General features: G+C 42.0%; 1 protein-coding gene across 1 annotated transcript in view; it reads left to right on the forward strand.

Moving 5' to 3' along the window:
- Nucleotides 1–8,014: 8,014 nt before the first annotated feature.
- LOC119407571 (palladin) overlaps nt 8,015–27,915 on the forward strand; it is a 124,210-nt gene continuing 104,309 nt past the window's right edge. Inside the window, exons 1-2 of the mRNA XM_037674392.1 lie at nt 8,015–8,100; nt 11,055–12,041. Of these exons, the coding sequence (XP_037530320.1) occupies nt 8,096–8,100; nt 11,055–12,041 (992 nt within the window). The 5' untranslated portion in view covers nt 8,015–8,095. The remainder of the gene's footprint in view (nt 8,101–11,054; nt 12,042–27,915) is intronic.

A 27,915-nucleotide genomic window follows, 5' to 3' on the forward strand; every position in this document is an offset into this window, starting at 1 on the left:
TCAGCCGGTTTTGGTTGTCAGCAGCAAAACTGGTTGATCCACTCTGAAAAGGTGCTATTTAAGAGACTGAGCTGAAAACAGCACCTCAGACTGAGGAAGTCTCTCGGATGAGAGACGAAACGTTTCTACATTTTTTTGTTGATTTGCTTTGTTTTGTTTTTTTGAATGTCCAGAGGACCAGATTTAACTTTTTTAGATATACCATAACAGGTGATATGCTCCAGCGATGAGTCACACCAGACTGCAGCCTTAAGTAGATGGAGAGGCTCATCAGGCTGATGGCCGCCAGGTGTTGGTAATCAGCGGCCATCAGCAAGGTAGGCTGCAGGCAGTGGGACCCTTACACTACCCAGGTTGACCTTAAGGGTCCAGCACCCTCTGAGCCTTACAGTGAAATCCAGCTGGGTCATTCAGGGATCTTTACTGCATTAGGTGTGGTCAGCAGTACTTGGAACGGTCCTTCCCAGTTCTTTCTTTCGATCACCTTTATGAAGACCCAATCTCCTGGCTGGATTTGTGATGTTTTCTGTGGAAAAGAGAAAATAAGGAGACAGTGAAATTTGTCTTTTTTACACTTCTTTTCTTTTGCAGTGTTACTGGTCTGCCAGTAGAGGTCAGCAGTGTACTGGCAGTCTGTGTACACTTCTGCCAATTGATATGTACGTCTAAAATTTCAGTTGCCTGTACAGTTTTATAAAGAAAAAAAAAATTATGTATGAAAATGCATAGATACCTCCTTCCTGTTGACACATGGCAAACACCATGGGTCAAAAACAGCGGCAGCTTTAAATAAGGATTTTGGTAAGACTGGTTTGTTGTCTACATGATAGAGCTTTTCCTCATTTAAATGAGCACTTTTTGTTTCCCAAAGTTGTTTTTTCATGTCTTGAAATGTATTTCTGAATTGTTAAAATCTGGTTTCATAGAAGCTAAAGCATCTGATGTTATTATATTTTATTTTATTTTTTTAACTGTATTTGCCTCCAAAAGTGGGTCAAGTGCTGCAGTTGTCATGCCGGGGCATTAGTTGGCGCTGTGATTTTGTATCTTTGGTCTTAAAATGTTACATTTACTCAGATTAAACTTTTGATCTGTCATCTATGTTATATTACGAATAAAATTTTGACATTTGCCATCTCCACATCATTGCATTCAGTTTTTATTCACAATTTGTTTAGTGTCCCAATATTTTTGGAATCCGGTTTGTATGTGAATGTTCCTGTAAATTGCCCTGAGACAACTTTGTTGTGGTTTGGTGCTATATAAATAAAATTAATTGAACTGAACATCCAGGGAGTGGACATCAAGATCGTGGACTCTTACAAGTACCTGGGTGTTCATCTGAACAATAAACTGGACTGGTCTCACAACACTGATGCACTTTACAGGAAGGGTCAGAGCAGACTCTACCTGCTGAGGATACTGAGGCCTTTTGGAGTGCAGGGGGTGCTCCTGAAGACCTTCTTTGACTCAGTAGTGACATCAGCCATCTTCTATGGTGTTGTGTGTTGGAACAGCAGCTTATCATCAGCTGAGAAGAAGAAGCTAGATAAGCTCATCAAGAAGGCCAGCTCGGTGCTTGGATGCCCCCTCGACCCAGTGCAGGTGGTGGGAGACAGAAGGACTCCAGCTAAAATAACATATTGCTGGACAACGTCTCCCACCCCATGAAGCTGTTGCTGAACTGGACAGCTTGTTCAGTGACAGATTACTGCATCCTAAATGCACAAAGGAGCGTTACCGCAGCCGTTTCCTCCCAGCAGCTGTTAGACTCTACAACCATCACTGCTCCCAACAAACTCAACAAGGATTAAATACATGCTGACCTGTGCTAAAACACACACTCTGCCTATACTACTGTATTGTAAATAGTCAGTCCTTATCAATGTTCAAACACATACTGAACATTATTATTGATATTGTTTATCTTATTTCTTTATATATTGTATTGTTTATTAACATTTAGGAACTTTTGTGTGAAATCTTTTTATCTTTTTATCTGTTGTTGCTGTTACACTTGACTTTCCCATCTGTGGGACAATAAAGGTTGTTTCTATTCTATTCTATTCTATCTTTAATTAGTCAGTATTATTTTAAATGCAGAGTTCTAAGTACCAAACTGAAAAGACTCACAAGAAACAGATACAATTTTAACTGTGTTCATTTGGGAAAGGGATGCCAGACAAGTAATAATCTGTGGGAAAGAACAGGAGGAGTTAGAAGGAGCCAGGATTAATTTGTTGATAGAGATGAAAGAATATTACAATGAAAGTTGTTCTTACAGGATGTACAGTCTTTATTTTCATGTTTTTAGTAGGAGTGAGGGGTACAGGATTCCATGGTCCGTGATCCAGAGCTAGGATTTCCAGAGTGCAGGTAGGTAACATTCTACAGAAAATGTGAGTGAGTAATGAGAGATGTCTCCTTTTCATATCTCAGTGGGAATGTTCAACAGAGGCAAACATTGGACAGTCCAGTGACGAGATCTTCAGTGAGGATATTCCAAATGCACACAAAGGTTCGTCGAGTAGTATGTAAGTAAAAACCATTACCACTTAGTTTTTGGCACAAGGAGAGCAGGAGATTGCAATGTTAAGATCCCTGTGTGGGCCCCTTGGGCTGGGGCCGGCCTGTGGTCGCTGTCAGGTAGATGGTGCATGCGGTCAGCCCGACATCTCTGTCGGGCTATCTGTGTGTGCCTGTTTGTGGCTTGGGTTGGGTTTTTGATGGTCTCCCCTCTCTTGGATCAATTTGGGCCCCACGTTTGGTGTGGGGTCCACTCCCCCCGGTCGTGCCCCCCTTTGGCGGGGGGCCCCCTTGCCGCCGGTGCATTGGTGCATTGGCTCTCGGCGTCTGGGCTGGGTGGTGGGGTGTACGTCGGTCTGCCCTGGTTGCTGCCTGGCGGGGCCTGGGTGCCCTGGCTCTGTCGGGCCTCTGCTGGGGGGTGGTATGGCCTCGGGGCTTGGGGCTCAGTGTCCATGGCCGGATCTACTTGGGGGGGGGCATGGGTTGCCGGCCGGACCTGTGGGCTCGTCGCTGCAGCTTCCTGGAGGCTCTGCATTGTGGTTGCTGGGGTCACCCGGTTCTTTCCTCTGCTCCTCTCTGGGGGGGTGCGGTTCTCCCTGTTGGGAGACTCCTGGGGCTCAGGGCCTGGGGGCCGCTGTGTGTCTGTGGCTCCGGTCCTCCCTGTGTTGCCATTGTGTCCTGGGGAGGTGGGTCTGTGGGCCCCCGCATCCACTATTGGGCATTCTTTTGGAGAAATCTGGTGGTGGCGGGCGTGCTTGCGCGGGTGTTTGGATTCAGGTGCTTTGACAGATGCACGCTAGGTTGGGTAGTGGTGGAAGCTAGATGATTCCTTGTGCCATGTCAAATGTTTCATGGGGATATTGTGGGTGGCATTGTGCTGTGCATGTTGTTTTGTCGTGGTGGTCTCTCGTTTTATCTATTTCTCTTTTATTTTTTTTCTTCTTTCTTCTCTTTCTTTAAAAAAAAAAACAACAACAATGGAGCGATGATGATAAGTTCATTGAAACACTTCACAATGTTTCTACACTTAAACTGAGCTCACGGAGAAAAAAAAAGATCCCTGTGTGGCATTTAAGAGTACAACAAAAAATGATAACTCATTCTTAGGCATGGTTTGTATTAATCAGCTGTCACTGACGACAGCTGCACTGGGTAGACTTCCAGTTTTGAAAATAAATTTCCGAGGTCAGATACAATGGATGTAATTTAGTCTGGATGTGTGAACTCTGATCTCTGTGGGGATAGCAGTGAGAGCGCCTGGTATGAGAAAACAAAAATCTCTGTTCTGATATATAAACTACTACTACTAGAACAAAATCAAACGTCTAAGTTTGAATCGACAGCAGGTGCTTAGCCATGGCAGGAACTCATAGGGCAGAGATTAAAAAAAAAAACGACTTACACACTGCATCACTTCACCTTTGGCTTATTTATTTACCCCAAGTGACATTTCAAGCACAGCTCCTCATCAGAAAATTATTCAGTGTAATCCAGCAATATTCAAAAAGCGTTCAATACAAAAACAACTGGACTTTATTTGTAACAGAAGACGTTTCGCTCCTCATCCGAGGAGCTTTCTCAATTCAAAGAGCAGAGAGTGAGAGATTCAGGTTATAAGGCTGAGTGAGATAAGACACATACACATTGGCAGATTGGCAATTCACACCTAAACACCTTAACAGTAAGAGTCTTTTGTTCCTCTAATTCACAGACGAGGCCCCTCTGTTCCCATCAGGTGTGAAAACCGGCTGGGAATCTGTTTTAAAGTTTCATTATAGGTTTTTGAAAGTGGAAATCTGAGGCCTCCTCCTCTGTTAAGAGACGGCTTTTCTCTTTTTACATAAATTGCTTCCTTCGCCCCCCTCTCAAACCATCTGTGTTCTCGGTCCAAAATGTGCACATTTTGGTCCTTAAAAGAGTGTCCCTTATCTGTGAGGTGGAGGTGAACAGCTGAATTTTGTCCAGAGGAGGTGGCTCTCCTGTGTTGAGCCATGCGTCTGTGAAGAGGCTGTTTAGTTTCTCCAATGTAGAGGTCTGGACAGTCCTCGCTGCACTGGATCGCATACACTACACCCCTCTGTTTATGTATGGGTGTTTTGTCTTTAGGGTGGACCAGCCTCTGTCTGAGAGTCCTGCTGGGTTTGAAATGTACTGGGATCTTGTGTTTGTTGAAGATCCTTCTGAATTTGTCTGATACTCCAGCAACATAAGGGATGACAATGTTTTTACGTCTGCTGTTCTCCTTTTTCTGTTTATTAGTGTGTTTTGTAGATTTCCTCACTGACTTGACAAAAGCCCAGTTAGAATATCCACATGTTTGAAGAGCTTCTTGAATGTGTTTCTGTTCCTTTTCCTTACCTTCTGTCTTCGTGGGGACGCATTCGGCCCGATGTTGTAAAGTTATGATGACAGAGAGTTTGTGTTCCAGTGGATGATGGTTCTTTTACAAATAAAGTCCAGTTGTTTTTGTATTGAACGCTTTTTGAATTCATCATGTCTTGGATGACTGAGAATCTTCACTAGCATAATCCAGCAATATATTCAGATTGCTCATTCTCGCTCATCATTGAGAGGTGGCGTGCAGGCTATGTTGTGTCTGTATGTGTTTATGTGTTCATCTGATATTCATGTCATCAAAATATTTTATGAAACACTGGATGGATTTCAATGAAACTCAGAAAGTGGATGTTCACCTACAACGGTTTAACTTTTGAAGTCAATTGAATTCAAGACAGCTGTCCCAACAAACAGATCTTGCACAAAAATGGTTAAACTACAATTAGTTTATAGATATTGAACTAAAATTAGGGCTAATAGTAGCTGAGAGTCATTTACAACACATACTTGGAGCTCTAACGACTTGTGCATTATGGTATTTTCACGGTCTGACCAAAACAACTACAACTTCATCATTTCTTATAAAGAAATGATCTTAAAATCTGGCTTGAATAGCGGTGGGCAAAATGCATTTCTTCAAATAAATCTAGGTCTTCAAAATTTAAGATTTTTAAACAAAAAAGTCCATGCTCAATAATCAACAAAAAACTTTCCAGATGACCTGTCTGAAAAATGTTGGATTGTATACCTGGATTATTGAGCATGGACTTTGTTGTTTTCAACCAGTTTGACATGACTGTCAACAAGGAAGAGGGCCGGCAATGGAGGAGGGGGCGTGCCAAAGACACCATCTTAGCACCAACATAACTGGTTTGTCCCACTTTTGAGTAAGTTGTTGGGGGAAGAATCAGTTTTGTGTTGTGTGTTTCCTTGACTGATGAAGCCTTCCGGATCGAAGGCGAAACGTTTCAGCACAAAAAAAAAAACTGTCCAGATGACCTGACTGAAAAATGTTGGGTAATAGATTTTTGTACATGCTTGTGTGATGACAGTGGAATGAGAAAAATTCCTGTGGACCTCCCACCAGCTCTTAACTGTAATCAGTAGATTGAAGAAGCACCAAAAATAGCTCAGGGAAAATAAAATGTGATAGTGGACTGGAAATAGACCAAGTGAGCATGAGAGGTTCCTAAGGTCTGTTTTATCCAAGGTCAAAAATAATATTTTTGTTGAGAAGTGACACTTCAATTCAATTCAGTTTACTGGTATTTATATAGCACCACTTCACAACAAAGTTGTCTCAGGGCATTGAACAGAAACATTTACATACACAGAAAAGCCAATTAGTAAAGTTCTCAGAGTTGTGGGCAAGGGAACCAAGACAGGACCAAGGGAACCAGGACCGAGGAGACAGGATCACTGAGGACATGAAAAGCTGGTAAGTAGATTTACTTAATGTAAACGTACAGGCCGGAGGCACAAATACCATTGATGGTCAATGCTCCAGCGAAGAGTAACACTGGACTGCAGCGTTAAGTAGGAGATGATCCTCGTCAAGTCGATGGCCGTCAGCCGTAGATAATCAGTGGCCATCTTGGACGAGGAGCTGCAGGCAGTGGTACTCTTACAATACCTCCCCCTCAAGAATCGCCCCCAGGCGACCTGAGGCGTTTCTCGGGGTGGTTCCTGAAGAAGGAGGTGATTAGGCTGGGGTCCAAAATAAATGACCTAGGGATCCAAGACCCCGTGGCCTTGTGATGGACTTGCGACCCGTCCAGGGTGTACCCCACCCTCGCACTGTGATTGCCGGACATGGGCACGGGAGACCCCCATGACCCAAAATGGAAGAAGTGGGTAAAAGATAATGGATGGATGGATGGGATCCAAGACCTCTCCTCTGAGCTGTACCCCTCCCAATCGATGAGGTACTGGAAACCTCTACCTCTGCGCCGCACGTCCAGGATGGTTCTTACCGTCAACACAGGGTGATTGTCAATCAGGCTGGGCGGTGAAGGGAGGTCGGAGGGAGAACAAAAGGGCTCACGGAGACAGGCTTAATTTGGGGGACATGGAACGTAGGATGGATCTTCATAGCGTTAGGGAGCTGGTGTCTTACTGCAGAGGGATTTATGATCTTGGAGATGGAGAAGGGACTAATGAAGCGGCGTGCCATCTTTCGGGGAGTGTTCTTTAGGTTGATGTCCTGGGTGGACAACCATACTCTCTGTCCAACTTGGTATGTAGGCGCCATAGAGCGGTGGTGATCGGCGAGCCTCTTGTTTTGGGCCGCAGTATGGAGCAGGGCTGCCTTGGCTTGACACCAGATGTGTCGGCAGCGACGAAAATGGTGCTGGACAGATGGCACCATGCAGTCCGTCTCCAAGCTGGGGAACAGAGGGAGCATATAGCCGAATGAGGTTTAGGGTGCCACTCCGGCCTTGGGTTTAGCCATAACTCAGGTGGTAACTCTACTGGGTAGATTGAGAATATAATATATATATAAAATAAATAATATATAAATATATTTTATACCCTTCCCATAATCTTGCAATATTCTAAACAATGTTTCTAAACTCTAAATGTTTTTAAAGAGCACAGAATGTCATGATTTCAACTCTCTGCCTATGGCTGCATTCTCGGCCACGCCCACTTCTCCTCTCTGCACGGAGATCAGCTGATCTCCATACAGAGCAAAGATCAGCTGAACAGCTGCAGGAAGAAGTTATCCCACAGCTGTGGGTTGCACACAGGTGCTAAATCATTTAAAATAGTTTATTTTAAATTTTAAAATCATGCTGATCGTGTGGCTCATCTGTCAATCAGCCAGTTGTGTGTCATGTCCAATCTTACTTTGAAAAACCACAATAGAGCGAGTCTACGAAAAATGAACCACAAAGTAGTGAGGGACTACTTTATTACAATAATTCCAGTTTTACATGCTCATAATAAAAGTTTCACACATGAGAGCAACTTACACTTGCTGCATTTAATTAACAAACACCAAAAATGTTAGCAGCACCTTCTGTTCTCCTAGATTATTATAGTCTTATCTCATCCTGCCAGTAGTCTGGCTGTGTAACCTGAGCCAGGGGCCAAATATAGCCCCACACAGTGAGCAGTTAGGGACCAGCACAGATGGGACAGCAGACCACTGCAGTGGCAGTACGCAACCGAAGGCTGAACCTGAGAGATCCTGCCAACTGTCTGACCAACAAGGTTGCTCTGCTGGAGCATGAGGTGAAGCTTTTTGAAATTTATTTTTTGGGGGGTTTTTTTTCAGATAAAATAAGACAAATCCTGGATCTAGTAAATCAAGAAAGAACATTTGGACAAACAGTACACTTGAAGGTATGATTGCTGTTTTTAATTAACTGTATTTAGGGTTTAGTTGGATCAAATGTAAATAATTGAATATGAACATCATTTTTAAAAGTTGTGCCTTTATGAACAAGAGGTGAAGTTACATGTCACACAGCATCATGTTCTGTCAGGAGTCATTAGGTCTTCATTTTTTATTTGTATCAAATGAAATCAATTATTTTATTGTACTGTACAAGATATATCCACAGTACAAACTTAAATCTAAAACATAAGAAGATTGTAAAATTCAGATATGTTATCACTTATTTCAAATGATCAAAGCCTTCTGAGACATTTTCTGGGTTTATTTCTTTGATACATGTTCTACCTGTGTGTGTGGTGTTTGAACCTCCTCTATAGTCGGGGAGGGTGGGGCTGCAGTGAAACATAGCTCAGGGGGATTAAAAATAACAGCTGGTCTTCAGGCCACCATGAGGCACTCAGTGTCACACTACATCTAACATCCACACCAACAGTTTCACAACATCTCACCCACTTGCAGTCAGAGGTTTACATTCAGTCATCATCTGCATAAATAATGTTCATTTGAAGATTTAATGTTTGAATTGTTTTTTTTCCCAGGGTGGAATGATTATATAACATACAATTTTAATACTATTTAAAAACAAGAAGCAGATGTGAAAATTAGAAATTGTTGTGTTTTTTTTCTGCACAAGGTAAAATAATACAAACAGGCTCAAATCAATACCCCTTAGCACACACAGGTTTTGCATCCATCACCATTAGTTTCTGGGCTGATATTTGACCACTCTTTCATCCATTCATCCATTATCTTTACCCGCTTATTCTTTTTCGGGTCGCGGGGGTTACTGGTGCCCATGTCCAGCCATCACTGTGTGAGAGGCGGGGTACACCCTGGACAGGTCTCCAGTCCATCACTGGGACACATAGAGACAAACAACCATTCTCGCTCACTCTCAAGGGACAATTAGAGTCCCCAATCAGCCTAATATGCATGTTTTTAGCCTGTAAGAGAAAACTGGAGTACCCGGAGAAAACCCAAGCATGCACGGAGAGAGCATGCAAACTCCACCCAGAAAGGCTCCCGGACTGGGATTTGAACTGGGGACCTGCTCGCTGAGAGGCAGCAGCTCTAGCAGTTACGCCACTGTGCTGCCCTTGACCACTCTTCTCTGCAAAATTACTAGGGCTCATTTTTACCTGATGTTTGGAGCCCAAGTTGAAAAATCTGGAGATAGTATTTCTTCATTATTTGATCCATTTTGTGCAAAGCAGTACTACAGCATGATGCTGCCGCCACCATGCTTGACAGTGGTATGGGGTTCTTAGGTTTGAAAACCTCACCTTGTCTTCTTCAAACATAATTCTTGTCAGTGTGGCCAAATGTCTCAGTCTTTGTCTTGTCTGACCATATAATTTTCTTTATAAAGCATCTGGCTTGTCCTTTGAGCTTAAAGGTGTCACTTTTGGAGCAGGGTCTGCAACCAGTTCAGCTCCATCAATTTCCATTACATGGCAGGCTTGAACCTTGGTGGTTTCTGGGTTGTTTTCAAACATCCTTACCAACTCCTGCAAATTTTTAAGTTTTCGTTAGGTTCTTTGGATCTTTCCTTTGTTTTGGTCAATCCGAAGAGCGCTGTCAAACAAACCGTTAACATATTTGTAAAGAGAAACTAGCAGCTGCAGTGAATTGTGATGAAGAAACATTATTAGGGCTTGTCAAGTTAAAAAATATCCTAAAACCTTCAGCAACCCCTTTATTGTACCAAGATTTACATGAATTATGTAATGAGCCTGTGCATTTTGACTCAGTGTAGGGGACAGGAAATAAATTCATAACTGCCACTTATTTTATTATGTTTTGAAATCATTTAAGTTTAATGTTGTATATTCATTCCACCCTGGCACAGTAGGATGTTTTCATAATCCATTCTTCCCTCACTTGTGACCCCCACCCCCAAGATATCCAAACTCCTCCCCTAGAGGCAGCACCTTTGTCCAAAACTGGAAAGGGCCATCTACCCTTTACGTCAGAAAAGCATGGCTTCAGATTTAGAGGTCAATTAGGTAATTGAAAACCCAAAATTATTCCAAAATTATTTAAAATTATTATTATTATTATTATATTTTATTATTATTATTGTTATTATGAAATTTTTATATTATTATTATTTTATTATTATTATTATAATCATTCTAAAATTATTATTAAATTATACATTCAGACCATAACTTTACATCACTCAGTTTATGAGGTGTGTGTGTGGGGGGGGGGGGGGGAATTGACTTTGAAGACTTTAAGACTTGATAAAAACATATGTCTTCAACTTTTTAAATGTAAGTGTGATGAGTTGTTTGTTACTTTTAGTGTAAGGATGTATCTGGTGACTAAAGGAAACTCATGCGTACTCTGTAAATTTGATTTGCGGTACAAAAACTTTCGCCAGGTTGGTTTGTTGAAGTTGTCTAAGTGTGGTTCCAAATGTTTACATTAAAAGTTGCAGAGACTTGTGATCCAAAATATTGCTATTTTAAATATACAAATATTTCTAAAAAGCCATTTAACAAAGAAGAGTCTTCATTGTGAACAGAGTGAGTTTAATCTGCATAATTTATATAACAGAGCATTCCATGCAGTTTAAGAGATTGGACCTCTACCCGCTTCAGTTTTTTTTTAATTGAGAAAGCTCTCCAGATGGGAAGTGAATCCTTTTCAACTACAAAATAGAAGTCCAGTTGTTTGTTTTTCAGTTTTCTGGATTTACTATGTCCTTGATGACTGAGAATTTATTATATAATTTTCTGCCTTAAGAATAAAGTTGAAACTTTTTGGTTAATGTGCATTTCAGGATGCAGGACGGGAGTTGGAACCAGCCACTCCCCATTTCTGTGCTGCAAAAGGACCCGGCAGCTGGCGGGACATTAGAGGGAGATGGGGGGGTGTATTCAGAGGCCTCTTCTGATGGAGAGCTCTATGTTGACTCAGTGCCAGAGCAGGGATTAGGAGATGGAAACATTGCAGATCTTACTGCCTTCCTGACTGCTGAGGAAATTAATCTTAGCCTGGACCTGGCCCAGGAGGCCTTTGGTGAGACATGTGAGTGTGAAGAAGCAGACCCTTTTAGTTTGACACAACTGGAGCAGGCTCTCCAATTTGTCTCATCAATTTCTGTGCCTCCAAAAACTAATGAACATCTCCACACAAACACAAACCTGCAGCTCCAGACCAACCCCCTCTGCCCAGATGATAGTGCAGCAGTTTCAGTTTCATCCAGCCAGAACCTCTCCCTTAACAAACCAGTGTCAAACGAAGTTCTGTCCTCTACTGAGAAGGTCATCCGTCACAAACCCGCCCAACCAGTGTATAAGCAGGATAAACCCAGACTGGTTCACCAAGGCCTGGAGCTGAATGATCGAGCTGCCTCAGCCACAGAGTTCTGTAGCCGAGCTGCCACTTTCATTGAGGAGTTGTCGTCCATTTTTAAAAGTTCTTCTCATTCAGAGCAGCAGCTGGAGGAGGAGTCTTCCTCTCCTGATAGTGGGTATCTGTCTCCAAGAGGCCAGAGGCCGGTTCCTCAGGGCTCAGCCTCCACTCCCTTCCTGCCTCCTGGCCAAGTGGAAGATGCTCATATCAGCCTGACAGAAGTGGGTCATCACCCAGGAGGACCAGTGAGACAGACGGCCCCTAAGGGGCACCAACATTCTGAAGTTCCATCATCATCTGGACCTCTGTCCCCTCCTCAGTTTCTCCAGAAGCTGAAGAGTCAGGAAGTGGCAGAAGGGAGTCCCATTCGTCTGGAGTGCAGAGTCACAGGAAACCCACTGCCTCTTGTCAGGTAAGATTTGCCCTGATCCGTTTGACTTTATCATACAGCTTTGATTCAACACTTACCAGATGTTTGAATGTTTTGAGATTAAATTCTCAAAGAAAATTAAGCATGCCACAAATTGTTAGTCCAGAGAATTATCTACAGGTACAGGTATATATGATTGTATGGTATACTGGAACATGTTCCAGTTTAATATTTGTCTCTCTCTCTTGTCATTTTTTATTTGTAAAACAAAGAAGAAGTTCAGCCAAACCTTTCTAAAATGTATTAGGCTGTTTCCCTACTTGTTACTGTATTTTATAAGAATGTTTTTTTTCTTCTGTAAAACTTTGTTGCCATCAGAATCAATAGGGATTCTGATGGCAACAAACAGCTAAGGTGTCAGGACTGGGTGAAAAGATTTACCAAAGGCTTTGTTTCCAAGAGGGGTCACGAACGAGGGACAGTTTGTGTCAGTTTGGGCGGCTGTGGCTGAGAGGTTAGAGCAGTCGTCCTCCAGTGGTATAGTTGGGGGTTCGGCTCCACCAGCAGTCACATGTTGAAGTGCCCCTGGGCAAGACACTGAACCCCTCATTGCCTTCGATGTGTGTCCCATCAGTGTATGAATGTGATCTAAAGCTCCAATTGGGCTCTACAGATTCAGATGATCTTTGTAGAGATCTAGTAGAGTGCTGTATGAATGTGTGTGTTGGAGGTAAATTTAGGCACAGATTGTGTTGTAAAGAGCTTTGAGTATTTTGATTAGATAGAAAGACGCTATATACGTACACTCCATTTACCATTTGTCACTTTTAGAGAATCATTGATCAATTAAAAGGATATTTAAGTCTGTCTAAAGTGAGGTTTGGTGGAAAAATTAACAAATAGCATCTTACTTGTTAAGCTCTACAAACATCCTTGGTATGGAGAGTTTGACTTTAGATCTGACAAAGCTCATGATCTAAGGCTAGTTTGAACACAACTATCCTTTTAGTACACGCTAATGATGGCTAATCCAAGAGAATCTGCTTCCAGAAGTCATTTTGTCTTGTCCATTGAGCTCTTTCTTGGTGTGCTCCCTCACAGTGGTGGTCCATTTTTCTCTCCTTTTTATATTATTTCTGTGAACTCCTTGGACTTTCACTTTGTTCTGAGTATTGGTCAATCCAGGAAGTGCTATCACACTAATCATCAGCTGATGGTCAGTCTCTAACCATCAGTATCACTTATTAAAAACTGCTCCGTTGGACTTGGACTCAGCCTCCCCACCATCACAGACATCCACACCTCCAGATGCAGGAAGAGAGCCACCTGCATCATGTAGGACCCCACTCACCCAGCACAAACACTTCTTGCCCCGCTCCCCTCAGGCAGGATATTGAGGAGCATTAAGTGTAGAACCACTAGACTGAGGAACAGCTTCTACCCTGAGGGTGTACGATTTATGAATCCCTAACCAGGTAAATCACTGTAATGCCACTTGATGTGTGGTACTGACTACCCGTGCTGCTGATCTCATGCTGCTGATTTATTTCATGCTGCTGTATTCATTCGTACTCATCTGCTCACACAGACTCATGTTTGTGCTGCTGTTGTTCAGCGTATTGATTCTGTACTATACTACTGCTTAGCGTAGTTTCAGTTTAACGTATTTCTTAGTTCATATCTTAGATCTTATTGCTATTTTTCTGTACAATTTATACTTTTGTTGGATGTAACTGGGACCTTGTGTACACAATTTTGTTCCACCACATGTACCACATATGATGTGAATGACAATAAAGTAACCTTGACCTTGACCTCAAAGATTTAGATGAATGGCATGTATATATTTTGACTCTATGTGGGTTAGAGAAAATATCTATAGGCCTAAATTAAATTTTAACTTGTTCTGTTAATTCAGTGAAGTTGTGTATATATAATTAAGGTTGTGCAATGAATCAAATTTGTAGGTTTGATTTTTTTTCTCAAAACAATCAAATAAACATATTAACAAAAATTATTTTTATTTCAAAATTTTTTTTTTCTTTATTCCACTTTGTACACTGCAGTCTACTCTATTCTTGCCTCATAAAAAAGTTGTTAAACGTAAACACTTTTTATTATATTTTCAGTAGAAATTTATCATTATCTCTATTTTTGTTTTGCCTATTATTTAATCCATCCATCCATTTTCTTTACCCGCTTATTCCATTTTGGGTCACGGGGGTCACTGGTGCCCATGTCCAGCAATCACTGTGCGAGGGGCGGGGTACACCCTGGACGGGTCACAAGTCCATCACAGGGCCACACAGAGACAAACGAGACAAACAACCATTCACTCTCTCACTCACACCTAGGGACAATTTAGAGTTACCAATCAGCCTAACATGCATGTTTTTGGTCTGTGGGAGGAAACCAGAGTACCCGGAGAAAACCCACGCATGCACGGAGAGAACATGCAAACTCCACCCAGAAAGGCCCATGGACCGGGGTTTGAACCAGGAACCTGTTCGCTGAGAGGCAGCAGCTCTACCAGTTGCGCCACCGTGCTGCCCTCTATTATTTAATAAAATGTGTTAAACAATTTTTAACTGAAAAAATAATTAATTCATCCATTCATTATCTTTACCCACTTCTTCCTTTTCGGGTCACTGGTGCCTATATCCAGCAGGCACTGTATGAGAGATGGGGGACACCTTGGACATGTCTCCAGTCCATCACAGGGACACATAGAGACAAACGAGACAAACAACCATTCTCTCTCTCTCTCTCTCTCTCTCTCTCTCTCTCTCTCTCTCTCTCTCTCTCTCTCTGTCTCTCTGTCTCTCTCACTCACCTAGGGACAATTTAGAGTTACCAATCAGTCTAACATGCATGTTTTTGGTCTGTGGGAGGAAACTGGAGTACACGGAGAAAACCCACGCATGCACGGAGAGAACATACAAATTCCACCCAGAAAGGTGTGTGTGTGTGTGTGCATATATATATATATATATATATATATATATATATATATATATATATATATATATATGTATGTATTCAATTCAATTCAATTCAATTCAAAAATACTTTACTAATCCCAAAGGGAAATTATTTGTTTTTGTAACTCGTTATTCTCAATTCATTAAGATATGCTATAGATACTGGTGGCTGTAGACTGGAAGGATCTCTTGTAAAGGTCCATCCCACAGTGGATCCTAAGAAATTGGCTGCAGATGCCGTCCGATCCGTCCACCCAAACTCGGCTGGCCTCTTGGTTCCCCCGGGCTGTAGAACAACCTGAATGCTGGGCAGAACTCCTCCCAGAGCGATGGCCACTCCTCCCAGCAGTCTGCCGAGCTCCTCATCACTGCAGACAGCCGGCTGCAGGTGCCGAGGGACGATCCTGTCCTTCCGCTGTCATGAGCCGTGTTTCCTGCTAGTTCCAGGATCTCAGTGGTCAGGCACTCGAGCACAGCTGCAGGTAGATGAGAATGCGTCCACAGAACATCCTTTTCAAATCATTTGAGATTTGGGGCTGTAGTTGAGATATTATTTTAGCTTTTAAGATGTTAATCAGCTGCTGTTGGTTGTAGAAAACTGCCTTGTTGCCATGGTTACGCATCATAACAAATGTCCAAAACTAAAACAGTTTCAGTAAAAATCCTTCCAGCTGCACAGCATCTGATACCAGAGGAAACAATCATCCAAAAAACATGTGTATATTTATGTATATACAGTATGTATATATACATTATATTATTTTCCTTTTCTATCTTTAACAATAATCAGGTAATGCATGTTATGTGATACATTCTGTTGTTAGTTCTCTGTTTTTGTCCTTTGTACAACAAAGAGAGAAAAAAATAATGACAAGTTTTGAAAATGCTTGACTGATATTCTGAATCCGGAGATGATATCCATGAGAACTGTTGTCTAATTAGACCTTTTGATAAAATTAATGAGGTGGGGGAAGGGGGGGGGTCTAGATTGGCAAGATTACATGTATTAACAAACAGATGACTGTTTCTTATCGGGGGAACTTCCAGCCTGTGTTAGCACATTATTCCAATGAAGTTATGGCAAGTGAATCATTTATGCCTGGATAAAGTGTTATTACTTCACCCCCTGCCTCTTGTTATTTGGAGTTCATCAGCAAACTATAAATACACTCCTCTCTTGTTTCTAGGTGTGTCAACTTCACAGCTCAGCTCACTGTTTACTAGGGAGTCATACCTGAAGAAATTAAAGTTTTACTGTTTAATGAAATTGTTTTGCTGAAGTGCACACCTTTGGTTCCTAAATGTTTAGGTGATCCCATACACATTTATATTAACCATATTCTAACTTACATTTGAACTAATAAAATTTTGGCGTTATCATTTGCAATCATAACTGCCAGTCAGGTATTTTTGAGATCAAATAGATTTCCGTATGTTCATGTTGATAAGTTCTGTTTTGAAATTGAAATTTCATTGTGTGCAATCAGAAGGTCAAAAATCCAAAAGCTCAGGATGTGTGCGTCCAATTTGTAGCGAGGGCCTCATCTGAAGCTGTATAAATAGTCTGCAGGCAAGTAGGAGCCAGCCACAGGAATGCAGGCAATCCAATGACAAGGCAGTTTCAGGCAGGGCTCTACATCTCCCAACACCTTCTTGGGAAATTTCAAGGTAGTGAAGAGTCTGATTCAGTGAAGGGAAATCAGAGAATCTGGGTATAGGAACAAAATACAATATAAAAATTTAAAAAAAGTGAGAGGTGTGAAGTGGAAATAAACGTGCTTCACAGTTTCCAGACATAAATGTCTGATAAGACATGATTTTTTTCTAATAAAATTAAAGATATGGACTATATTGGAACAGGTTTTGCTGGTAAGTGTTCTTGGCACCTAAGAGGGAAGTTATTTAGTTGGGGGACACTAGATGGCAGCAGATCATTCACATTTCAAAACACCACCTTCTGAAAGAAACTAATAATTATTCAGCTTTTGCCAAAAAGTGAAAGGTGAATGATAATGTTTTGCCTGTGCATGTGATTATGTGTCTGTTAGCAAAACATCCAATGGATTTTCAGGAAACTTTCAAAACGTTGTCATTGGATTTACATCTACACTTGATTAACCTTTGGAGTCAGTCCAAATCAAGGTGGCCACCACATCTAACTAATGTTAACAAACACAAAAATATATACAGCTCAGATAATTTTACAGTTATTAGGCTAAAAGTTGATGTGGTAGTAGCTGAGAGTCATTTATGAGACATACGCTGAGCAGGACATCTTACAATGTTGCATGAGATTGTACATATCTTTATTTTTTAAATTTGACCAAAACGGCTGCAACTTTGTCTCAACATAAACCGAACTTAGTCCAAAATTCTGGCATGAAAGATAGCAGTCTGCATTCCTCCAAGGAATGCAAGGCTTTTAATTTTTGTTTGTGTGCTCTTGAAACCATTTGTTAGTAACATCTTCGGTGCAGTCATCAGAGAGAGCAGGTGAACTGGATCTGATGCCATCAGTTTTGGCCCAACCAGTAAAGAGGCCTTCCTGGCTGAGTGGTTTTAGGTGCGGCCTTCCGTGGTCAACCACATTTTGTCTGATCCGGAGAATATGCTGAGTGCCTGCTATTCTTCAGTATGCCCTCAATTCCTTCACACAATCCACTGTTCTGTTTTATTGATCCATTTCTGGGGATGCTAGTTACATCCCATTGGGAAAAGATGCATTTTTAAAGTCTGAACTCATTTTGGTCTTTTTTATTTCTTCAAGGAGGTGATTTGGGTTAAGATTAAATCTTACCATAACGGAAGAAAAAGGGAATGTGTTCAGACCCCAGTGTTTGGCTGTGGTACTTAAGAAAGCATGTCTAAACATTAGTGTCTGTGTGAGGTCTCATTGTGCAGAGCACTAAACATAACTTACTGTTTCAGTGTACTGCAAATCAAACAGAAAATCTTTAAATGTGGCATGCTAATTACAGAAATTATCACTGAAGCTCTTCCACGTCATTACCTCTTCCTCGTGAACAGAAGAGGTATTTCAGAGGCTGAGTTGTTGGTAGTTTAAGACAAAGAATACAGAAAAAAAAAAAAAAAGAAATGTGTGAAAGACTACTGAAATCTTCTTTCTTCTTCATTCGGCTGCTCCCTGCGTTAGGGGTCGCCACAGCGAACTAAGCTGCACGAAGACTTGGCAGGTTTTTTTACGCCAGATGCCCTTCCTGACGTAACCACAGACCACCGAGCTACCACAGCCCTCTATATTTATTACAATAAAACAAAGAAAGTGTCATCCATCTATCCATCCATCCATTATCTTTACCCGCTTCTTCCTTTTCGGGTCATGAGGGTCACTGGTGCCCATGTCCAGCTGTCACTGTGTGAGAGGCGGGGGACACCCTGGACAGGTCTCCAGTCCATCACAGGGACACATAGAGACAAACGAGACACCCAACCATTCACTCTCTCACTCACACCTAGGGCCAATTTAGAGTTACCAATCAGTCTAACATGCATGTTTTTGGTCTGTGGGAGGAAACCGGAGTGCCCAGAGAAAACCCATGCATGCACAGAGAGAACATGCAAACTGAACCCAGAAAGGCCCCCAGCTGGGATTTGAACCAGGGCAACCTGTTCTCTGAGACGCAGCTGTTCTACCAACTGCATCACTGTGCTGCCAAGAATTTATCATTAAAAGTTGAAAAACTTTTAATTAGTGTTGAGCCTAATTTATAGAATAGAAAATAATAGAATAGAATTTTTAGTGTCATTGCTCATCAGGTATACAGTGAGATTGCTGTGCTTCTCTGCCTGGCACATATAAAAACAGTAAAACACTAAAACAGGAATACTATAGCAAACAGTAGTAAAAAAGGATTTTAAAATATACAGTAGTCCCTCGCTACTTCGTGGTTCGTTTTTCGCAAACTCACTCTATCGCAGTTTTTCAAAGTAAGAATGGACATGACACACAAATGGCTGAATGATGGATGAGCCACACTATTGGCATGGAATTTTTTATTTAAAACAAATTATTTTAAATAATTTAGCACTTGCTGTTCAAACATAAGGGTGTCCATAAATGCACTTGGCAACAGGACGCCCTTGGTTGTAGATCGATGATTGACTTTGTAGTGTCATCTGATTTGCGGCCGTTTGTTTTGGACACTTGGGTGAAGAGAGCAGCTGAACTGTCAACTGATCACCACCTGGTAGTGAGTTGGATCAGATGGTGGGGGAAGATGCTGGACAGACCCAGTAGACCCAAACGTGTAATGAGGGTTTGCTGGGAACGCCTGGCAGAAGAACCTGTCAGAAAGATTTTCAACTCACATCTCCGGGGAGAGCTTTAACTGTGTTCCAACTGAAGTGGGGAACACAGAGTCTGAGTGGGGCATGTTCCATGACTAATTTGTTGAAGTGACTGCTATGATCTGTGGCCACAAGGTTGTCAGTGCCTCTCGCGGTGACCATCCTAGACCATCCTAGAACTCGGTGGTGGACACCCCGGGTTAGGGAGGCTGTCAAGCTGAAGAAGGAGTCCTATTGGTCCTTGTTGGCTGGTGAGACTCTGGAGGCAGCTGAGGAGTACCAGAGGGCCAAGCAGTCTGCAGCCTTGGCTGTTGCTGAGGCAAAAGCTCAGATGTGGGAGAAGTTCGGTGAGACCCTGGAGGAAATTCTGGCAAACCATCAAGCAGCTGAGGAGGGGAAAAAAGCGCTTTACCAACACTGTGTTTAGTGAAAGTGAAGTGATGTTGACCTCAACCAGTGATGTCGTCAGGAGGCGGAAGGAATACTTCTCAGACCTTCTCAATCCCACTGGCACGTCTTCCATGGAGGAAGCTGAGTCAGGGGACTTTGAGGTTGATCTGTCCGTAACCATGGCTGAGGTCGCTGAGGTAGTTAAAAAGCTCTGCAGCAGCAGGGCTCTGGGGGTGGATGAGAGTCGCCCTGTTTTCCTTAAGGCTCTCGATGTTTTGGGGCTGTCTTGGTTGACACACGTTTGCAACATCGCATGGGCATCAGGGGCAGTGCCATTGGATTGACAGACTGTGGTGGTGGTTCCCTTATTCAAAACGGGAGACCAGAGTGTGTGCTCCAATTACAGGGGCATCACTCTTCTTAGCCTCCCTGGTAAGGTCTATTCAGGGGTACTGGAAAAGCAAGTCTGATCTTTGGTTGAACCTCAGATCCAGGAGGAACAATTTGTGTTCCATCCTGGCCATGGAACACTGGACCAGCTCTTTACCCTCACTAGGGTCCTCGAGGGGTCATGGGAGTTTGCCCATCCAGTCTACATGTGTTTTGTGGACTTGGAGAAGGCATTCGACCGTGTTCCTCAGGGTACACTGTGGGGGTGCTCCACGAGTATGGGATTGGAGACCCGTTATTACAGGTTGTTCCATCTCTATATAAGTGGTGCGAGAGTTTGGTTCGCATTGCTGGTAGTAAGTTGGAGCCCTTCAGGGTGGGAGTTGGACTCTGCCAGGGCTGCCCATTCTCACCGATTCTGTTCATTACTTTTATGGACAGAATTTCTCGGTGCAGCCAGGGGGCGGAGGGATTCCGGTTCGGTGGCTTCCGGATTCCATCTCTGCTCTTTGAAGATGATGTGGTCCTGTTGGCGTCATCGTGCAGTGATCTTCAGCTCTCACTGGAGCGGTTTGCAGCTGAGTGTGAAGAGGCTGGGATGAGAATTAGCACCTCCAAATCTGGAAAAGGGTAGATTGTTCTGTTTAGGTTGAGGGTGAGGTTCTGCCTCAGGTAGAAGAGTTCAAGTACTGTATCTCAGTGTTTTGTTCACGAGTGAAGGAAGAATGGAGCATGAGATTGGCAGATGGATTGGTGCAGCGTCTGCAGTATTGTGGACTTTGTACCGGTCCGTTGTGGTGAAGAGAGAGCTGAGCTGTGAGGCAAAGCTCTCTGTTTACCGGTCAGTCTACATTCCTACCTTCACATATGGAAAAAATGGTCAGTAGCAACACTATTGTTATTACTGAGGCAAAAGAGGCTATCAAGGACAATTCTAAACAAAGAGAAGGTATCAAGGAGCCGCTGGAGTTCATCTGTGCAGATTTAAAAGACAAGAAAAGCAAGGTGGAATACTGTGAGAAACATATTAATGACTGTCAGAAATTCTGCAATGTGCATGAGAGTCGTATTTCGATTTTAGTTTTTGTTTTTAGTTTTCTACATTTGTCTTGGAATCTAGCTGTTTTTTGTTTTGTTAACTTTTTCCTTTTAGCCATCCTATTTGTTAAAAAACAAAAAAACAAAAACTGTAGTATGAGTTTTTATAACTGCTTATTGTTGTTGCTGTTGTCCATTGTTGTCATCTTTCTTTGTTGAAATCAGGTCTCTCTTGTAAATGAGTCCTCGAGGCTCAATGGGATTTACCTGTATAAATAAAGGTTGATTGATTTCCTAACTGGAAGCTTATACACATCGCTGGAACCTGAGGCTCCTTGGCCTGGAGGTAAAAGAAAATCAGGATGTGAGGAAAGAGGTCATCAAAATCTGCCAAGCCTTGCTCCCAGATGCTTCTCCTCTGTTACCCACCCACACCCCCATTGAAACAGTGTCAACTCGCCCACGGCTGAAATTAAATAAACCAAAAATCTGCTCTAACAATACAAACCATAAAAATCTGATTAAAATAAACACAGTTACTTTACCAGAGCAAAATCATAAAATCATTAAATGTGGATTATTGAACTATTCTGTTGATTATTGATTTATTCTGTCTGACAGAAACTTGGCTGGGGCAGCACGGTGGCGCAACTGGTAGAGCTGCTGCCTCTCAGCGAGCAGGTCCTTGGTTCAAACCCCGGTCCAGGGGCCTTTCTGGGTGGAGTTTGCATGTTCTCTCCGTGCATGCATGGGTTTTCTCCAGGTACTCCGGTTTCCTCCCACAGACCAAAAACATGCATGTTAGGCTGATTGGTAACTCTAAATTGTCCCTAGGTGTGAGTGAGAGAGTGAATGGTTGTTTGTCTCGTTTGTCTCTATGTGGCCCTGTGATGGACTTGCGACCCATCCAGGGTGTACCCCGCCCCTCGCACAGTGATTGCTGGACATGGGCACCAGCGACCCCCTTGACCCAAAATGGAATGAGCGGGTAAAGATAATGGATGGATGAAACTTGGCTACAACAGGAGGATTTTGTTAGCATAAATGAATCCACTCCTATTAATTATTTAAATTTTCATGTTCCTTGAACTGGCCGAGGTGGAGGAGTAGCTTCTATTTTTCAGTCAGGATTATTGATTAATGTCAAACCAGTTATTAGTTATGATGCTTTTGAATCACTGTCCCTCAGTCTTTCTCATCCAAAATGGAAATCAGAAAAGCCACTTTTACTAGTTGTTATACATAGTCCACCAGGCGCTTACTCTCAGTTTTTGTCTGAATTCTCAGAATTCTTAACTGACTTATTATTAAATACTGATAAAATCATCATAATGGGTGATTTCAATATTCATGTAGATGTTGAGAGTGATAGCTTAAGCATAGCCTTTAATAATTTAATAGACTCATTTGGTTTGACCCAAAATGTCCACACATCCACTCATTCTTATCATCACACTCTTAGTTTAGTTCTGACCTATGGTATAGAGATTAAGGACTTGGTAATAGTTCCTCAAAATCCTATTTTGTCTGACCATTTTTTAATAACCTTTGAGTTTACATTAAATGACTACACAGTCACTGAGAGTAAATTTCATCTCAGCAGGTACTTTTCAGAAAATGGTGTAACCAAATTTAAACAATCTCTTCCATCAATGTTTTCCACTGTCTTGCAGATTAATGCATCAGAGAACAGAGACTTAGATCATCTAGTTGATCATCTTACAACTTCAATGCAAACTTCACTTGATAAATCTAAAAAAATTAAATATGGTCCTCTGGACATTCAAAAAAATATATATAAAAAAAAATTGTAGAAATGTTTCGTCTTTCATCCGAAAGACTTCCTCAGTCTGAGGTGCTGTTTTCAGCTCAGTCTTATAAATAACGCCTTCTCATAGTGGATCAACCCGTTTGCTGCTGACAACCAAAACCAGCTGCTCACATAATCAAGGAGGACCATCAGCCTAACAATGGATCATTAGCACACTGATGGCTGTTTACTATTCACAGGGGGCTGAGTGATACTAGCAATAACAGCATTGTAAGAGGGGGACAGTTGAACACGGAGGCCTCCACCCCTGTTTAATGATGGACAGTTTCTTTTCACAAAGATGGCCTCCTTAACTCCTCTCTCAAACCATCGTTCCTCTCTATCAAGAATGTGAACATCTTCATCCCTGAAAGAGTGACCGCTGGCCTGGAGATGAGTGTAGACTGCAGAGTCCTGGCCTGATGATGTTGCTCTTCTGTGCGGGGAATTACATAATCATCAAACTTTTTAAGAACGGTGTCAAAGTTTTTTTTCCCCTCTTCGTCAGCAAAGTTGAACGAGCTAAATATCTTTTCAGCTTCTCTCCTCATAGAGTAGCTAAGAGAACTCACTTGTGTTTCCCCGTTGTCCTTATTTAGCTTTGTTGCTAACCAGTAGCGCGAAAATCTTTGTTTCCACTCCGGCCATTCAACAGGAATTCACTCGGTGGGTTAAACTTAACCATGACGAAAGTTGTCCTTTAGGCATAAGAAACATCATCTTCTGACACCATGTAATGTCTACACTTTACTTAGGTGACATAAAGGATGAGGATGCAGTTGCTCGTGCTCAGGCGTCTTAATTTTACCTTTTACGTTCAAACAACGATATAGTAGTACCAAGAATCCTTTGCGCACACCTCTTAAAGTGACAGTACTTCTGTATTTACCATTCATTACACCGTTTGCCAGAGTTGTGGGTCGTACATTTCAGACAATTCGTTACACTCTGCTGTGATCTGGAATGAGCTAAATCTATTATGATTGGAATCAATCTTCTGTAATGTCACACGCTTCCCCAGTTTCTCAGACAGATAAATGGTAAATGGACTGTACTTATATAGCGCCTTTATATCTTATTTCAAGATACTCGAAGTGCTTTACACTACAATCTGTGTCCTCATTTACCCATTCATACAGCACTCTACTAGATCTCTACAAAGCTAATTGAACAAATCATTCTAATGAGACTAATCAGTGCTTTAGATCACATTCATACACTGATGGGACACACATCAGAGGCTATGAGGGGTTCAGTGTCTTGCCCAGGGACACTTCAGCATGTGACTACTGGTGGATTCGAACCCCCAACTCTCGCATTGGAGGACGACTGCTCTAACCACTCAGCCACAGTGTGCCAGCATCAAGCTCAGGAGAGAACTGAGTTGCAAACACACTCACCAGTTTGTTTCTAATCACTGGGATGTTGTCCTCAATTCCAGTGCCAAATATCCCAACATTTCTCCGCTGCTCCTTTTTGGGACGCATGTCCACTCCCCTCTCATTGCGCTGTGCTACTGCGTTTGGAGGATGCGTACGCTTTTGTACTGCTTTCTTCACAATAGTGCTCCATGTTTGGAACTCGGAAAGCGCGTCCTCGCACTCTCCCGGTGGCTCCGGTGACAGCGCCACCGAAGCCTCCGCCCAAGCAGGTGCAGTCGCTTCGTCCATCCGCCAAGACGGGCCGCAAAAGCTCTCAATAGCAGCCAACCAGCGATCCATAGCTGCTGTACTCGCACCAAGGTTTTCATTCACACTTGTTTGAGTCTCCATAGCCTCTTTCAGACTCTAGACTTCCCTGCTCAGCTTTTTATTCTTCCCAGCTCAGCTGCTCCACTCAGCTGAGCAGAGCTGATGCGTCCATGTTGCCAAACCCGACAGGTGGTAGCTCATCCAAGCAGTGTGAGACAAACCTGGGAATGTTCTCTCCACATTCATTAAGCATCTTTAGGCAGTTAGTTGGAGGATGATTTGCTGTGGCGACTCCTGAAAAAGGAACAACCATAATGAGAAGCATTTCAGATGTGAACAAAGGCAGGAGCCAAATACTGCAGTAGGAGAATAATAATGAAAAGTTCAGTGGAAGAATGATTTGTAAGTCTCTACTAAAGTCTCACCTCCTCTGCTCAAATGTGTTTGACATTGTCTGTAACAGTGAACACAGTCACTGTGACACACGAGCTCTCACAATCAACCAGATTTACTGAAATATAAAAACATGACAATGTTAAACAAAAATAAATCAAAACAAATTAAATGCCTTGCATTCCTTAAAGGAATGCATATCGCCGCTGCCTTTCAGAGTTTTAAAAAGAGAATATCTCAGGTTGTGAGCTATAGCCATTGTGCCCAAATCTAAATTATTATGTACAACCACTAGATATCATGTGATCTGTTAGCGCTTCTGTCTCGAAGACTATGCTCTACTATTATCAAATCAAAATTGACAAAGTTACTTTCTTCTGTATTTGCTAAGGTTGATAGGTTGTGGCAGCCATCTTGATTGGTGTCTATTCAAAAGTTAATCAATTGTAGATGTACAGCAAATGATATCTTGTTGAGAGTTTCATTAAAATAATTAACTAGATATTTTGCTAGAGACTATAAAAAGTTTGCAGACATTATCAACATGACATTCACAACATGTTAAAAACTACATACCTCTTGAACAAATCTATCCATAACTTTCTGACTAATTCAGCAAACATGTAAACGAAGGAAAACAGAAGTCACACCAACTTCAGAAATGAAAAGAACAAAGCTAGATCAAAAATACTATTAGTGTTTTTTTTTGTTTTTTTTAACTTTCTTTATGTTTTGTTTTGTTAAATGTTTTATTTTCAGAGTTGTTCTTGTTTGGCTCTGTGGACCCTGAGTTTTGTTCATAAAGTTTCTGTGTGATTTAATTCAATCCATCCATCCATCCATCCATCCATTATCTTCTGCTTATTCCAAAGTCGGGTCATTAGGGCAGCAGTTTGAGCAGGGAGGCCCAGACATCTCTTTCCACAACCACCTCTTCCAGCTCTTCTGGGAGGACTCCAAGGTGTTCCCAGGCCAACCAAGAGATGTAGTCTCTCCAGCGTGTCCTGTGTCTTCCCTGGGGCCTTCTCCCATTTGGACATGCCTGAAGCACCTCGCTAGAGAAGGAAAGTGCCCAGGGGGCATCCTTACCAGATGCAAGGTGGATTGCTCTCTTTGGGTCAAAGATGAGGTTCTGCCTGAAGTGGAAGCGTTCAAGTGAAGGAAGAATGGAGCGTGAGATTGATAGATGGATTGGTGCAGCATTGTGGACTCTGTACCAGTCTGTTGTGGTGAAGAGAGAGCTGAGCTGTAAGGCAAAGCTCTCTGTTTATTGGTGGGTCTACGTTCCTACTCTCACCTATGGTCATGGGCTCTGGGTAGTGACCGAAAGAATTAGATCGCGGATACAAGTGGTTGAAACGAGTTTCCTCCACAGGGTAGCTGGACTCTTCCTTAGAGATAGGGTGAGGAGTTCAGTTATCCAGGAGAGACTCGGAGTAGAACCTCTACTCCTCCACGTCGAGAGGAGCCAGTTGAGGTGGTTTGGGCATCCGGTAATTCAATAACAATTCAGTTCAATTCAGTTTATTTATAAAGTGCCAAATTACAACAGAAGTCATCTCATAGCACTGTATAGAAACATTCACATACTTACATTAAAATAAAAAGCCAATTTATAAAAGTTATTTATCTAAAGAAGGAAGCCAGCAGATTGTGTTGAATCTTCACTTCATCCCAGTCACATCCTGAACGAGCACAAAGGCAACAGTGGAAAGGAAAAACTCCCTTTTAACAGGAAGAAACCAGCAGAACCAGGCTCAGGATGAGCAGCCATCTGCTTCGGCCGGCTGGGTTTGAGAGGACAGGAAGTAGAAACAAACAGACAGAAAATGGCAGGTGCATATTTAGGTGCAGGTGTACCTGAAAGACAATAAACACATGTTAAGATAGAAATAATTACAAAAACAGAACAGAGTAGAGCAAGTAAAGACAGTAGCAGAGTGAAGAAATGTGGTCAGTTTGTCCTCTAGCAGTTTAAGCCTATAGCAGCATAACTAAGTGATAGCTTAGGAAACCCAAGTCAACTCTAACTATAGGATTTATCAAAAAAGAAAGTCTTAAAGCCCAGTCTTAAAACTGGACAATGTGTCAGCCTCACAGACAGAAACTGGAAGTTTGTTCCCCAAGAGAGGAGCCTGACAACTAAAAGATTTTCTTCCCATTCTGCTTTTAAAAACTCTAGGAACCACAAGAAAACCTGACAGTTGACTGTTGGGAAAATATGGAACAATAAGATCTGTAATATAAGATGGAGCTAGGTTGTTGAGGGCTTTGTAGGTTAGAAGTAAGATTTTGAATTCAATTCTGAATTTGACAGGGAGCCAATGGAGAGAAACTATAACTGGAGAGATATGATCTCTCCCACTAACTCCAGTTAAGACTCTGGCAGCAGCATTTTGGATCAACTGAAGACGTTTTAAAGAAGTATTTGGACATCCAGATAATAAACCATTGCAATAGTCCAGTCTAGACGTGACAAATACATGGACCAGTTTTTCTGCATCATTTTTAGATAAGATGTTTCTAATTTTAGTGATATTACGCAGGTGGAAGACGGCGGTCCTGGTAACTTTTTTTAAAATTTTTATTTTTATTTATTTTTTTATTTTTTTTAATAGGATAGAAAGAAAGAAAAGACAAAGTAAGACTCCAAAATATAAGAAATATACACAAAGAGAGCACACGGCAAAACACCCGGCCACTGTCTGTTCACCTGCAAAGAACATGACAAAACACAGCAACAAAATACATATGTATAAAGAACTTAAAATAGTCATGGCTTTGCAGTAAGTTTCCATAAATATATATACCCATACCTACGCCTATATACATACATACATACACATGAATATACATTCATATACATATCTATATATCTACATATAAAGCCTACATAAGCATCCCTGCTTCTATTT

Source organism: Nematolebias whitei, chromosome 3, assembly GCF_014905685.2.
Source record: "Nematolebias whitei isolate Nwh7 chromosome 3, NemWhi1, whole genome shotgun sequence".
NCBI lineage: Eukaryota > Metazoa > Chordata > Actinopteri > Cyprinodontiformes > Rivulidae > Nematolebias > Nematolebias whitei.